Here is a 16,903-nt window from a genome sequence, read left to right on the forward strand (position 1 = left end):
CGTAATTGGTCTTGTATCTCGTGGTCGTTATGGCCCTTCGCAAATTGCAAGGGGCGCTTACTGTCGCTGTATAAACGGGGAGACGCGTCGATTAAAGCGACATTTTTCAGGCAACATTTGTCCTCCATTAAGAAACATGCCAGCGGACCGACGCGTGGGAAACGCGCGTTCCTATTTTCAGATGATCGGCCCATCGGTCCATCCCAAATTAACTAGCACTTTCACTAATGCACGGATGGTCTGATAATTTTTATTAACAAATACAGCTCTTGTTACTTAAAGTAGAGTCATTCTTTGAACTTTTATAACATTCCAAGCGAGCTAAACAGGGATAAAAAGGGGACAGACTTGTTCAAGAGTTTATGGATTTGACCTGTGCACTGGAGGGTTGAAGATCCAAATGAAATAGCCTTGATGCGTCTAGAACGAAGTTAACAGTAGAAACGGCACAACTCAGGAAAGCTTAAAGCACCTCGAGGACCTGTCGCGTTAGTCAGAGCCCGTTTTGATTCCTCCTAAAGTCGAATGGTTTTAGAAGCGTCGTCACACAGTGTAGCGTTCGACGCACCCATAATTTCCCCGTGAAAGGGCACCATCAATCCGAATATTTCCCGGCGCGAGGAGGATTCCACGTCCCGAGAAAGCATCATCGACCATAAACCTCTCTTGGAACGACGAAGCACGTATATACATATATACAGGTGGACACGGCGGGTATCCATGCACGCACACACGCGATCCTATCTAGGCTGTTGGACACGCGTTGCCGCGGATGGCGTACGAACCTGACGCGATAAAAATTCTCGGGGAAGATGTACACGGCCGCAGGGACCCGGGTTATCTGAAATGAGCACGGCCGCGGTGAGCCAACCGTGAGAGTCCTGCTCCGAGCAATCGGTTTAGACGAGTTTGAGCTTTTTGCTCGTCGACGTCGATCCGGTTGATGGATGGTCCCTGGCGTTGCTGGTAATATAGTCCGCTAACATCGTACGCAGCCGTGATCCTCTTTTTTCCCCCAGGTGAGACACGCTCTCGGCCTGGAAACTCGCGACATCCGTCAGAGCTCCACCGACACGAAAAGAAAATCCCACGTCGCCGAAGGAAACACTCAGCCAGCCCCCGTACGGTCCCCCGGCCGACCCCCTCTAAGATCCTGTTCCCTCGCCGCGAAACCCCAGAAAAAAGCGACGGAAAAGAGGGGCGCGGATTACGGAGAGCCGGTCTCTCGATTTTACTCTCGAGGTCGATCGGCGATTCTCAGAAACTCCACGGTTGTGTCGAAGGATTTAGAAGATTCTGCGCGACCTCTCAACCCTCATAAGATACCAGATTAAAAATGGCACAGAAAACTTGCCTGAGAAATTATTGGTTTTCTAACTGGGAATAAAAGTTCTCTGCTTGCACGAAGCATACCTCAATAGATCCTGTTTTCTCTTTTCATATTCATTCGGTCTGGAGTTATTAACCGACCTAATCGGGTAAATATGTACACACGTTCGGCGAGATTGATGAGAGAGTGAAACATTGCGGTACAATTTTTGAGACTTGACTACGTAATTCAAAAGTATCTGAACAATTTGGTTCGTTGCTTGTGCAAGGATCTGTCCACTCGTCGCGCAACGGAAATTCAGTAGGTATGCATCGAGAAAGTTGATTTTTCGCCGAGGTGTTAGTAAATTCTTCGATCTGGACCATTGTGCGCCGGTGTTGCGCGATTTTTCCGTCGGCCTGCTTGTTCGAAACCAGTTTATAAAGCCGGCGCGCGATTATAGTAGCCGCATGCATGCAAATGTGTATCAGCTGACACGCGACAGTACTGGAAAATTAACCGGCAATATACCGATTGAAACGCCGTCGAACGTGTAATACAAGATCAAACAGCTGGATCCGCGGGCGTAGGTATCGATAGCGAGCAGCAATTCGCCCGCGACGTTTGTAATGTATCGTTCGAAAGTGAAACTTTGGAATTTGGAACAGAGGCAGTGGGCTGGACCACGGGGGAAATTGAGAAGAGAACTGTAAAGCGCGTTACTTCACAGTTTTAATGAGAAGCTCGTAAGAACATTCGGCATGAATGTTCTCTATGACATTAGGAATTCCACGGAGCCACTTGAAACACACCGTTGGAAAGCGGCCGTTCGCGGAAAACCAGTCGCGTTAAGACACGCACATTTACCATTCCTTCATAATGCGTAAGGAATCATGCCCTCGGTGTTTATGGCTTGCCGGACTTTTTACTTCCAACGCCACGAAACCTTTTAGAACCCACGACATTAAATAATTGCATTGTGTGCCGCAACAAAGGGATCTTATCGCGCAGAGGCATCTCTCGCCTCTCTTACGCTTTCCTCATTGAAATGATATTTCCTAATTTTTTTTCCTTGGACGGTGCATAATGTTTAGATGAACGTAACGATGCTCCGGGCCTCCGCCGCATTATCCGCAAGCGCGCTAATTAGTAACTATTACGTACGGTGGCAAAATAATTAGCGGGGAAGGACGCGTCCGCTACGTTTTATCGCTCATGCTCGGATTACAAGCGATCCTTGGAGAACACGATATCTGAGCGTCTCGTGCAAACGTTTTTATATAATACTATTTTATGAATAGATAAAAGTTAAAAGTCTATTGTTACATATTTTCTTGTCCACTTAATTTAGCTATGTTTTGGGTACACCACCGATCAGCTTATAAGTATGTGCTGTATAAAAATTCTCTTTTAGTTACAGACTTTTCAACATCGCTGTATGCAGGTAATTAAAGAACAATCTGTATTTTCCTTTCGCCAGCTTTGTAAGCTTTAATTGCGCGTCCGAAATAAATCGCGGCTGGCAGATACCCGAGGGAACAAGCCGCACGGGATGAAATATGCTTGCCAAGCGAATCTCCTAGATTCCCATTGCTCTTTAAATCTTGTTCAATAAATTTTCCGAGAAGAACGGGGACCGCGCGAAAATAAATCTCCGAACGCCTGAAAGCGATCTCCGCAGGCGTTCTATTATAGACATACTTTATGTTGCAATATATTACAATTAGCCGCTACCAATAAAAATCTTGGTCGAATCTCGCCGGCGATATCGTTTCCTGTATAGATCGTACAGCGTGCTTAGATGACATACGAGTCGCACAAATCTGAATTTGATCCTCCCCGAACACTAATAAATCACATTCGTATCGAGAAGATTTTCGTAATCCTTGAAAAATCATTGCACGCTTAAGAAACGCGAGTCCGCCGACACTAGTTTAAAATCGAATCGTCTCGCGCAAATGAACAGATCTTCCCCGCACAGATCTTCGCCGCATTAAAAATAATATCGAATTAATTGCGCATCTTAGTGATATTTACTGTCAGCGTTCGTACGGCGAATACGATCGTAATTTCACATTACAGCGGACATTGGATCTGCACACCCGGCGACTATAAAATTCTAACTACCGGTAAATTTGCAGGACCCCGCTGTATATGGTGGGCGCCGGTTGCCAGCGCGAGTTCGCGGTTCTATTAAAACTCCCCCACCATCTGGGGAACTGCCACGAATTTGCTAGGCGTCGCGAGGGATCGAGAAAATCGAGACACCATCATCCGGACGGTAAAACGACCACGAAAAGGACTTTCCACCTGACCGACGCTCGCCGTCGGAAAATAAAGCGTCCACGAGAGAGGCAGACCCAGGTCCCGGCTATCTCGGCTGACCGAGCTGGTTGGTGTAATCATCGGTACCCCCCATATACCAGTAACCACCTTCAACAGCGGGACGTAACAAGAGGTAAGCCAGCCAGAAGGGAGATATACCGTGTAACTGACTTTAATGCTCCGTATCACGAGAAACAGAGACCGCGTATGCGTGTAAAACCGCGAAATATTTACGGACTAAGCGTTATCGCGCGAGTTTGAAGCGTCGTCATGATTAACCCCTTCCAACGACACCATCATGCGAACATTTACCAACGCTCAATGCTCACAGCAGATGCTACTTTTTAATATAGTATAGAGTTGAAGTACGGATGGTGTATGTATGCAAGTGTGTATTTTAAGGACAACCCTTATAGGTAAATTTATAAAAATAGAGAATCGGAAAGAATGGCAGAATTGTAAAATTACAATCGCCAACGAATTGTAAAAAGACGGCAGATCGAAACGAGCGCCCGCGACAAACATGTCTGTCGTTAACAAGAGAATCTATGGGGTTTATTAAAAAGACGACTTCGGGATTCATACGACTCTCAACCAACTTGAATCACAGATTTGTACGATAGAATTCAGGAACAGTGGGAACAAATATCTCCGGATTATTGCAAAACTTAGTAGAAAGTATGCCAAAGCGAATTAGTGCAGTTTTACAAGCACAAGGGTTGTGGACGAAATATTAAAAATAAATAATATATTAAATATTGCCAAGTGTTGGACGTGGTGCAAAACCGAGTAAATCTATTTTTGTTGTCATTGCTAAACTAGGAGACATTAATTATTGAAAAAATGTCTCAAGTTACTTCTAACTATGATAAAAATAATTATAATGTAGATTTTTTGTTATTCTTCTATATTCCTAGTAATAAATATAATTATTTATACAAAACTCTTGTGGTTATTGGTTCAGTTTGCTCCTTACTGTATGTTACTGAAAGAGCTATTCTCATTTGTGTATCAATAATGCAATTGCATATGAGAAAGCGAAACAGTGGAAAAGAAAATCGTAGATCCCACGAGTATAGAAGATCCAGGCGCTGGAGATCTCAATGCGCGGCCAAGCGAGACCCGCCGCGCCGGAGACTTCAACGCGCGCACAAACGGTGTCTTCGGAAGTGCTATATCCCGCTTAGGAAAGAAGCAATTTAAACTAATGTTACACTAGAAATACCCGTAACAAATACCGCAATTCTCGACTAAAGGGAACTCGTTTACAACTCTGGAGAGTTAAGAAATAAATCGTTTTAACCGACCCGAATCTCTCGTGCTCGATCGAAAAGCATGAAAAGTCTCGCGGTGGCGTCTCGACGAGTAAAGTAACTTACGGAAAAATAAGTAAATAGGAAGCGATTTTACAAGACACCGTGGACCCGACAGCGGCTATTCCTTAACGTCGTCCCGGCCCGTAATGATGGATAATGACATAGGATGCGAGTGACCGGTATAAACCTGCGGCACTCGGCGAGAGGACCACGACGACGCCGACTCGTATCACATAAAATGTTGAACGGGAAAAAGGAAAGAGAGAAAGGGAGAAGGAAAGTGGCATCCGTTTACCACCGAGATTCCGCTTCACCTGTGCAGATTATACGCGTCGTGTACCCAACCGAGCATGCTGTGTTACACGCAGGATGCAAGGTGCGCTGCTGCGTGGCCAACACCGTATATTTGAACTATCCTCTTCGACCCAGTATCAAGCACAGCATCCCTAAACAAGAATTAATCTCGGGAATGTGTCAGAATTCGCCTGTTATCTCTGAAAGCTCAATCGCCGAACCGGATAAGAAAATTTATATTTTCTGGAAGACCAGATTAGAACCACCGTCATGTTCAATCCAAAAATGGTTCAAAAACCATAAACAAAAACTCGATTGTCGACATCCGTCCGCGGGGAGTTAGTAAGACTCTGCTGGTAGTTCGTCCGAGCTTCCCTACTTTGGGATTCCAGGCAAGCGCAAACGGTTTTATACAGCGCTCCAATAAGTGTAATCTAAAGAAGATATAGCCGAGAGTTTATTAACGATGATGGTAAAAAATGTTAACCACGCAATCAATTTTCCTGCAGAAAAAATCGATTCCGTAGCGGCGAGCCAGCAGCGGCCTGCGGAGTAAAGTTTTCCGCTCCTCCCCTTTAAACACAGAACAAGTCGAGGTCCGCTCGCGCATGTATTCGTGATACTGATGATCCTCGTGTTTTATTCTTAATCAACGTGCGCCGCGATCGTTTCTGGCGAACGTACCAGTGATTTGGCTGTAGCTTCCACGTCCATCGCGTGTCAGCGAACACGGATCGCGGATAATTGTATGGTTTTAGTATGTAGTAGGCTTCCCCAACAGTTTAACGGATAGAAGGGTGTGCTTGCAGCGATCCTCGGAAATGCGGCTAGTGATTAGCATAAATTTATTACACCCGTTTTAATTAAGAGGAGCCTCTAACCCCCCTGTTCGAAAATAGTTCTCCAACCGAATCGCCCGGAGGATAACACGGTTACACCGAGCCGGCGCTTGTTTGACACTGATTTCTACAAATAGAACACACGTGTAGATAATAGGGATTGTTTTACGGGGATACCTTTACTTTCCGTTACCTAGTTCGACTTTTACGTCTATCAGTTATCGACCACAGAAACTAGGCGTGGATATTGAAAGCAGAATCGCGAGCCACGCGAGCCAAATATAGCGAGCCTGTCGATTACGGTTAAGAATGTTGTTGTTCGCGTCCGATATTGAAACATCATGGACTTTCAGTTTCTCAAGAATCTCGTAAAAATCCTTCTGTACCTGTTTTGAGGTTCATTGTTTCAGAATAGAGTTTCTTTCGTTTGGGTTTTTTGCTAATTTCTTGATAGAGAGTAATCGAGTTTCAGCCGTCGCCTTATTTTGCGCAGGTAAAAATGATCCTCGCGATAACAACGGTGATAAGGCCACGGTAACGTAACGCCGCTAGATTAGCAGATAAAATGCACTCGTTCCTTCCCTACCTCAGAGCGAAATGCGGTCCTGCAAGCCAACTATAGCACACTATTGCAGAACGTCTACCCTACACGCCCATTTCTTTATAAGTATCCCGGCTACACGAGACTAGCCAGCATTTACATTCACCTGCGTATACTCGGGTCGCAATGCCGCCCGATAATCGTCATTTTGTCTCGGTGTCTTTTTAATTGCCGCCACCGCGGTTTCTGTAAACCGTACATTTCAACCATCACAATGCATTCCATTCGATGCAGCGTAGAATGTCCAATTCATTACGGCTTTTTGTGGAACGATTCATATTTGAAATTGTTCGATTTGAGAACTGCATCTGACAAAAAACAGCTTGTTGCACCACCCGTTCAAAGCCATCGAACGCTTATTGAAATCTAACGAGTGGAACCAAGAGAGAGCACTAACCACCACTAATTTCAGTTTGGTACATTAGCCATTAGCTATTTACGTAAGTGGAAGTGAAAACTAATGCGTCGGACACTATAATTTCTACGAGCAAACAATTTTAACGAATGATGTTTTATGTAGCCCTTTTTTGTGTAGGGATAAATGTGAAGTTTTTGCTTGTACAAACTAATTTAGTTATTAATGCAGCACTTTTTGTCAAAATAATATGACGAACCTAACATATGTTAACAACAGATTTTCAATTGTACATATTTTAGATCGGGTACAGCCTCACGGAAGCAATATAAAAAGTGACTATAATAAGAACATTTTTCGATAATATGAAAATTGAAACACGCAGGTCGAGAAATAAAATTGACAAATGGAAAAGAGAGCTCGGGCGTTGCTTTTATCGTTCGTTCGAACACCTTGACCTTTGCCGAAGTTATTAAATCAGAGTCATTACTTTTCATTGGAGCCACATGTTTACTTATAACCATTTCTGTATTCGTTGCCTCAGATAGCATCGCAGCCAGCCGTTAACATAATACGCTATTATGCGGAATATAGTTTCCACACCCTCTCCTTTGGAAGTATCGAGGCACGCTATACCCGGCGCGTATGCATTCACCTGCGGCCACGAGACTATGCCACCCGATAATCGTCATTTTGCCTCTCAGATACCTTTTTAAACGAGACCGCTCGACCGCGGCGCGACTGTCGTCCGTTTCAGCCGATGAAATTTATTCGTGTGCCCGGCGAAAATAGAAAATAGAAAAACCCCGTCAACCATCCTAGCCAACGAATCCATGCGCCGTGCACGTAACGATGCATACATTTCAGAAACTATGACGGCAGAATGTTGTCAGCGTTCGCGCGACCGCCATTGTACTGTCAGCCCGCAAAATCGCGACCGACGGTGCCCGGCGAGCAACGAGCGGCATCGAGAGACGTCAAAACAACGGTGTTACGTACGAAAGCTTTGCCTACGTGACTTTTGCTCCCTTCTTGAAACCACGTGTTCATGCAGGAGGTCCACAGCTCGCATGCCCAAATAAATAGTTTTTCCCCTTATGGGAAAGTGCATACATCTGGGAAACATAGACAATCTTCCAGATTTCCGTTTACCCCCACTACCATTTTCTGAGCAATTTCATTAGTATATAAAGGGCTCGAGCTTGGCCACCACGGGCTTAGTTAAAGACTGAACACGAATCTGTACGCGTCTAGTGAGATTGGGTCTGATTCCCTTTCGATCGTTTTAACTTGAAAGAAGTTTCGAAACGCGGTTCGTAAGTCAAGTCAAAACCGAGAGCTCGGGAATTAGCTTCCGCGAATAATACAACACACTGCAAGTGTATTCCATTTCTCTAAAGAATATATTGTACTCTTTATATTAGATAATTGAGAGTATTCACAATATCTTTTCTACATCCTTTAAACTCCAGTAGCTAGCATGTCACTCATATCGATAAACCTTTACCGCTCGAGGTTTATCAACAATTCTATATAAAGTTACGAGAACTGAACTTCCTAATACCTTACCTCTTTCCGAAATCCTAGTGACACCCGGTGATGAAACAGGCATCGGCTAGTTCACGACAATCCTGTTCATACGAACAAACCTCGGCCACGTCTATCCGCCAACCCTCGACTCGTAACAACGGCAAGAAAAGTCGCATTCCTCGCGAAACGAAAAATATCACCGCGCTGTGGATAATTACCGTCCCGCGAATACCGATTTACCGCTCGATGGCGACGCAACGCACCCCGTGATCGCGCGTTTTTCCTACGAATTGGCGAGTACGTGTTTATTTTCCAATTATAAGGCAGACACTGCCTTTTTCTCCACTCCCGATTGGGAAGTTATGCTCGCAGCGGTCGATCACGCTCAAGCAATAATGCCGCGCGTCAAATTTCAGCAGGTGCCGGTCCAACAATACGTCATAAATATTGCAAGAGCCGCGAGAGGACTTCTTATTTATGATGCAGGTGTTCGGCTTCGATTGTCTCAGCCGTTCCACCGATTTTTCAACTCGCCGATTTATCGGTCTTTGATCTTGAGCCGCCGTCCCTTGATATTATAATAATATTCGATTCGAGCGAGACACGATGCAGTTTCTGAATTTGCGAAGTGTATGAAGACTATGCGATGGTCGTATAAGTCGTCATTAAAACGTGCTACAGTAGAGATTTATTTTATGCATGAACGGCTTCCTTGGATCGAGGATAATTTAACCTTCTATTAAATTCAGTGTAAATTTCTACACCGCGGATTTATCGCTTTCGAGATTCATCACTGCATCCTGTTGTAAAATTTAGCAATTTTGCGAGGTGCGGTAACTTGATAATACCCGCACACCCCTAAATTTATTTATTCTGATTTCTATTAATGGGTTGCTTTATTCTAATATAAATAAAAATAATATTGCCATTATTGTCACCAAGCAGCAAACTTTGGATCCCCCACAAAGGCGACAAAGTGGTACAAAGGATTAATAAGAGTTCATCTTATCTCGCGCAGTTTGCACGCTTGCTTTACAAATATCTGTTGGCAGTTGCCGCGACCATCGACCAAACAAGCAAAGAAACCTGCGTTAATGAATTTTCGAGCGTTTACTACGGTTCTTGCCAGCACAGGCTCGCGGAATGTGGAGCTAGCGAACACCTGCCGCGCGAAAAATTAGCAGGCCGTGCTGTATCTACTTTTAGGAAGACACTGTGCAAAAGAGGCATCGAGATCTCCCAAAGAAGTCGGGGAACACGACCGGCCCGGCAATAAGGAGGCCTTAACTATTCATTGTTCTGCATAATAGCGGCGGCGTAACGACTATGCCGGACGTAACGGGCGAAGTTATACACCCTGGAGAAGAATGCAGCCCGCTGCGCCGCGCCGTATCGGTCCGGCGAAAGAACTCGGCCGAGTTAATGTCCCTAATCATGATCGGCTGTAAAATTACACCCTTCGAATCGCGAACGAGCGAACGCACGTATTCCGAGCGGCTCGTAAAGCCAGCCTCGAAAAAAAAAGAAGGAAGAAAGAATAACGGAGGGAGAACTCCTGAACGCGCAGGAAACGCGAATACGCAAGAAAACGCGACCCGGCTCGTTACTAAAGTACACCGCAAGAAAATGGTAGTTTCATGGAGTCTCGTTTGCACGTCGTTTCCTATGGCTACGGACGAAAACGCGACAGAAAAAAGCACCGCACACGCGTGTAAATCATTTACCTGCTTGCGTAAACTATCGATCATGTAACGGGGAAACGAGTCATTCTGTTGCGTGACTTCTAGCATTCTGATGAAGACCGTTCGCGATCCCGTTCGACACGATTAACGCGTTGTTAATTTCACTAATCTCCGGCGAAATTCAGAAATTCATTTTTTGAGGGAACAAGAATGAGCATGGAAAGATCGTTGTGGCAACGATCGGGGGAAATTTCGATTTCACGTATACGGAGAGATAATTGGAGCAATAAGGTCGCCGGGGGAAAAAACTCGATAATGCGGGAGAACTGGTTTGCCGTCTAACTTTCAATGGCAAGTATGCATGATTTATTGCAACTTCGTTTAAATCTTGCCCCGACCATGTCCATGTACGCGACACGGACGAATGGCAAAGCTGTCCATACCCGTATAGGCGAAACCTTGAAATCCTTGCATCGCATTACAAGACCATACCCGTAACACGTACAAGGCAATACGCAACAGTTTAAGGAACACGCCACGACCGTGACAATTATTATCGAAAAGATTACGCGTGCAGGTCGTCGAACAACCGTCAATTATTAATGAATTTTCATGAAGAGATTGTCCTGTCAGCGAAGGTGTACGAGGTACTTTTCGGTACAGAGACCATCATGTGAGTCACAGAGTATCTTTCATCTTTGATTCAAATAAATTTTGATTTGAACAAGGTTAGACAACGCAATTAAATCTAAATAAATGCCAATGATTCTCATACAGGATTCGAGTATACTCTAATAATAAACCTGAAGTCATAATCAAAGGGGAGATTGAAGGTACAGGGGGCTACAAAACGTGCGAACGTCTATGAAATGATTGATTAGAACGAATACTGCGGCGTAATCAATTTTAATGAATAATGATAAGATTATCGACTACCCGTACACACGTTTGCAAGCTTCCTGGATTCAAGAGAACAAGAAGGAGACAATAAATCATATTTATTCCATGGCACCGTAGCACCGTGCAGTCGCGAATTAGAATAATCATCCAACCCGGCGGGGTTAATCTTAATTAAATCTCTCTCGATCATTTAACGTTGCGTGTACATTAATCTTCGAGGCTTCCTAGACACGATGTCTGACCTTTTATTCTATCACGCCTCTCGCGTGTAACCAACTTCACACGCGCGAAAATAGATAAACAGTCAGCTCACAATCTCGTACATGACTCTCTTATCAAATCAGGTGAATGTAGGTGTACGCTTTGGTGCGTCGCTTTAGTTTCCTGAAGCTCTAAAGGATCCTCCAACATTAAAGTTCTCACAAAAAGTGGTACCCTTCAATAATTAAAAATGAATAATTCCAATTCGGACAATCACAAAAATCAACTATCACAAAAATCAAAATCAATTTGCTTTGTAAATTTTATTCAAATGGAAGAACAAATGTAACGCCTACACTTGCTCCAGGTGGGTTAAAAATGAACTATTCTTGTAAGTAAAATTAACATGAACAAACCGTAAATCGTTAAACGAATGCTCTGAACACGTTGGTCTCGTACAGTTAACCCCTGGCCACGTTCGCACGATTCCTCTTAACAACAGGCTCGACACGTACACGGGCACCATTGGCACCAAGGTTGAAAAAGAATTCTACATTGGCAGCGTTTACATCGCTGGTGCATGCATATGCATCAGATGTACCGGATGCTCTCGCAAATTTTAAAATAGCGCGCCTATCCCGCGCGAATCGCGTGCATACACTTTTTAATCGCGGTCCGATCGAAGTCGATACAACCAAATATCGATCGTCGATGATTAATTCGCTGGATTCTTTTCACTAACCGTTCCACCTTGCTTTTTATTGTGGAAACATTATTAATAGACTGCGGATCTTCATGCAAAATAAAAAATGTTCGCATTGATCGCAGAACACAGGAGCCAGATGAAAATGGTATTCTTCTTTTAATTATCTTATTAAACTGAAACTAATACCTTGATGTCCTTGAATATTTTTAACATGTCCACTGCTTTAAATGGCACTTGTCCATTTTTGTCATAAATGCATAAAATACGCAGTCTAATTATCAGCATCAATCTTTAAACCAAAATTTCAATTCTTCTAATGCAGCATGTAAAGAGAAATCGCGGAATTGAAAAATTATTCAGGTATCGCTGATGTTAAGAAAGGTGCGGAGTAAAGTTACTGGGGCAATATCAATGTAAATTAGCGTTCGTAAACAATTTGTTTGCAACCGGTTCGATACGGTTCTCCAGCGGGAACTTTGATTGTTGATAAACGCTCGGCTAGAATGTCTCCGAAACGGTTTCGCCGCGAGTACAGTTTCAACACGCGTCAGTTACATCACATCCTGTATTGTTTCGTGCCGGTGACTACGTAGACGCGCGTACAGAAAATCTTCGAGCAAGGTATTCCGATTCGATCGAGCGACGACCGACGGAAACGATCGGGAAACGTGTGCAGATTGCGAGTTGCCGGGCGTCAAATTCTATTTAGCGAACGGGTTTGCCAGTGCCGATAGAAAGCGCGATCACGCGAGTAATTTGCACGCGCAGTTAGACGCCTCCTTGAGGGTTCATCGAGTTGGCACACGACACTTCGCATCGACACGCACAGAAACGCATTTCCGCCTTTCTAGGCGAATGTAAATTAGATGAACACGATTAACCCTGTGGCCGTCGTCCAACGAACCGCGATAACGATCGACGCATGCTTGCGCGCCGTGAGAAATTTTTTCGCCTCGAATCAACTACAACTAAGTATTTTAGATGGTTTTCGCGATCCACGATCGATAGATTCGAACCCTTAACACGTTCGCCTCGAAGCGTTGAACTGCAGGTCTTCGTACAAAATGAAGATTTTAATAAGGTACAGATAATACAAATGTATTTTTACAATTGTATTTCATTTCTCACTTTTGTTATAAATCCACAAAATCCGCAGTCCCAGATTTGCATTATAATATTTTCATTACAGCATACGTTTCACAGTATTTATTAATTCCCCATGAAAATATGTATGAGATGCACTCGTTAGAGACAAACAATTCAACAAATCATGCGTGATAGATAATGGTGCGTGAAAATTTCCCTCGAGAAACTACGGCTCCATGAAAAAAGTGCGGGAACTTTTGTCGGAATGAATATACGGGTACAACGATCTACAGAAGGTAACTGCATAATGATTAAGATTAAGTAGCTGAACAACTAAGAGGTTCCTATGAATTATGTAATCCTGCGACTCGTTACGGATGTTACTCGGTTCCAGTTAGTCTGACGCGAATGATTGGAGCAATAGGACAATGCAGTCCGACCGGAGTTCATTGTTCGTCAATCCGAGCGAAGCAGCAAGTCATCCTGCAAACACGTTTCTCCTTCGCATTGAATTATGATCGAAAAATTCTGGCCAATCGAGATTTCTTATTGTGCGTCTACGTTGCATCGAACTACAGTGAGGCCAGGCGAGGAAATAATAAACCCTTTGATCGGTTTCTACTACAATGTTAAAGTATCAATCAAATACGTATCAATCAATTCACGTTGCCAATTGACTTTTAAATTACGAGTACAGTGTTGCTTAAATTCGATGCTGATGGATCCATCTGTACTGCTAAAGACATGGATCGGATCTGTGATTTATGAAACGGTCCTGGAGATATAAAAGAGTTTAATACGCTATTACAGAGTAATCAATTTCTTCGCTTGAACCTCCAGGTATCTGGAGCAGTATGTAACGTTTAATCTAACAACCGGTAGTGTGAGAACATTTTTTAAAATGATTACGAGTTCGAAGCATAAATTTGAAGAATTGATAGTTGAAGAAAATGACGATTTATACATGAAAACTAGACGCTAGAAAATAACTTCGGAAAGGCACAAGGCCTCCTCGGCGAGCGCATAACACTTTCACAGAAGCGTTAGAGCAAAGGTCATTCTTCCTCGGCAAATCCAAGACGAGTAACAAAGTTCAAGCATTCACCGTCATAGTACTTGATTTCAGGAGAGTGCAATTGCCATCCGGCGAACAGGAAACATTGCGAATGTTTCTCTTCTTTTTTTTTCTATATCGGCGGATGATGTATCTCCATGAAGAAATCGCGTGAAAGACATGCCGTATTTAAATTCTCCAACGACAAAAATATAGTATATATTATGACGCTGTCACAGCGGATATATTTAATTAGAATGCATTCTATCAACATTGCTAATACAGTGCTCACAGGAAGGTCGCATGTTTCAAAAGTAGCGTCGTGACACACATTGTGCAAGAAGCATAAGCAACACTTTCGATAATTTAAATGAGCGGCGACATTCAATGCAAATCGTGACGTGGATAAATTCAACGCTGACGGTATCGCGAAACTCTGGTCCTCATGGCGAAGTTTATGGTTGTTGTATCAAAGTCTAATATGTACTGAATGAATGAAAAACAATCGAGAAGATTATGCACAGAGAATAAGACGAAGATTAAACACGTTTTAAATCAGAACAATGACATATATGTTTTTAACACTAAACCTACCAACACCAACACGACATAGAAAAGTTTTCCAACCAATTTTTTTCAAAGTTTTTCAAACAATTATACTGATATCTTTAGTAGCCGCACGAAGTCTAAGTAAAATCAGTCTTGTCATTTTTATAAGGGAACATGTACCAGTTACTTTTGAGATTCGATAGGTTTAGTGTTAAAGAAAATGTTCAACACAAACGTTCGATTACTTGCTCCACGACGCTGAAAATATAGCTACAGCATATCAATAAAAATCACAAAATTACAATATCATAAAGACGTTGAACACATGAATAAATCAAACGCATAATTGTAATAAAAATTGTACAAGATGTAATATTAGGTAAATGTTGTTTGAAATATCGATCGCAAGATAATGAAATGTATAATATTCAAATGTTCTCGGCGCAACGGTTCGATCAGTTTATAGGAAAAAAGCAAAATTTGCACGTTAGTTTGGAACTTTCAACGTTTCGATCTTCATTCAGATCATTTTCAAGAAAGTAGAAAAACTGCGTCTGAAAAATATATTTTCACAATGTAAAACCAGAAACTTTAAAATATCTGCGTGACCAGAATGTAACAATGTAACAAGATGTAATATAGGATTAGGAAAAGTGATGTACCTGTATCGACGCGATGCCGAGCAGTGGTCTCGTTCGCCGGAAGAAGGTCATCGTACTCCAGTGTCGTCACATCCTTCGCGTGCACGAGCACGATCACGGTGGTCATCAGCATGAACACCATCGTCGCCACCGATCGATCCACCGTCATTGTGACAGAAAAAGCACGCACGGTTCACCGGTCACGATAAATCCGTCGCGGGACAGAAAACGCGGCGTTCGATCACATTTTCGAAGGCGATCGACGCTTCGTGCGCGAAACCTCGAAAATCTCGAGCGCTCGAAGCGGGAGGTTCGAATCACGGGGTGGCTTATACACCGGCAGTTCTTGCATATCATTAAAACAAATTCCCGACAGCCTTACAGCAGGAAGCCGGAGATCGTGGTGAACCGATCAAATGATCCAGGGACCGTGGATCAGTGCGCGCACATTGTTTTCTGGTCCTTTTGCAGCTAGGTGCCGTAGTTATCCTTTCGAGGGCGCGTAATCGATGCGTGCGCAGATCGAAACGACTGTCATAATCAGTGCGCACGCAGGAGGCAAGGAACGAGTCGAACGTTCACAGGTGAGAAACTCGAGGTCGGTGAAACTTCGCGAATCCTCTGTCTATTGTCGTTGTCGTCTCCCACCACCGGCCCTTGCTTCCGGTCCCTTCGAAGGGCTGTCAGTCGGCGGATACGGCACCCTCGGCGACTGACACTCACGCGCACATTACCGGACCCGGTTCGCCGACACGATAATCAAAACAATTGGCCCGAGCCGCGCGTGCTACCTGTTTTAAAAGAAGTGTGCGCCTGCCGCACAAGTCCATGCCGCACTGCTAGGCAGCGGTCAGGTGTTTCAAGCAGCCGCCAACGACGTCCACGCCATCTGTCGAACTATCACCGAAACACCTGTCGCACCGCGTGCACACCTCTGCCGCGCTTTTCACGTGCACGCTCCTTACACCGCGCCGCGTGCCCCCTGCCCCACGTGGCCGTCGCGCTTCATTCATGGGAACAGACACTTTTACATGTACAGGATGTATAAAATGTAATGGTCATCCGCTCTAGGGGTGCATCTACATCTCTGGATCGGTGGTCATTTGTAAGAGAAAATTGTCGCAAAACTGTTTATAACAAAGAAAATTGTTGTTAAAATTTCTTTTTACGTCAACACCTTCCACTCATCCAGAAAAGAAAAAGTTTGAAAGGAGCCAAGTGTCGCAAACAAATAGTTATTGAGATATAAGCTGTTAAAGTTTTTGCAAAATTTGACTATATATACTACTACAGTCCACCCGACCGTGTCGATGAGACAGAACGTAGTCGTGTGCGTGCCTCGAATCAATCGAAATTTAAAGGGACATTCGTCAGTAGGCCCGTACAACGTCATCGTCTCCCTGCTCATTCGGAGCATAAATTTGAAGTTGCAAAATATAAAAGAATACCTAATACTCGGCCCATGGCCTGTTTATAGTTTTTTGCTTCGAACGTTCGACAACTGAGAAGACGCGC

The 16,903-nt window shown here is 43.8% G+C and overlaps 1 protein-coding gene across 1 annotated transcript in view; it reads right to left on the reverse strand.

The window, feature by feature from the left end:
• LOC143207872 (uncharacterized) overlaps window positions 1-16,331 on the reverse strand; it is a 249,287-nt gene extending 232,956 nt beyond the window's left edge. Inside the window, exon 1 of the mRNA XM_076421731.1 lies at window positions 15,410-16,331. Within this exon, the coding sequence (XP_076277846.1) occupies window positions 15,410-15,557 (148 nt within the window). The 5' untranslated portion in view covers window positions 15,558-16,331. The remainder of the gene's footprint in view (window positions 1-15,409) is intronic.
• Between the last annotated feature and the right edge of the window lie 572 nt (window positions 16,332-16,903).

This window comes from Lasioglossum baleicum, chromosome 4, assembly GCF_051020765.1.
Source record: "Lasioglossum baleicum chromosome 4, iyLasBale1, whole genome shotgun sequence".
NCBI classification, from domain to species: Eukaryota; Metazoa; Arthropoda; class Insecta; order Hymenoptera; family Halictidae; genus Lasioglossum; species Lasioglossum baleicum.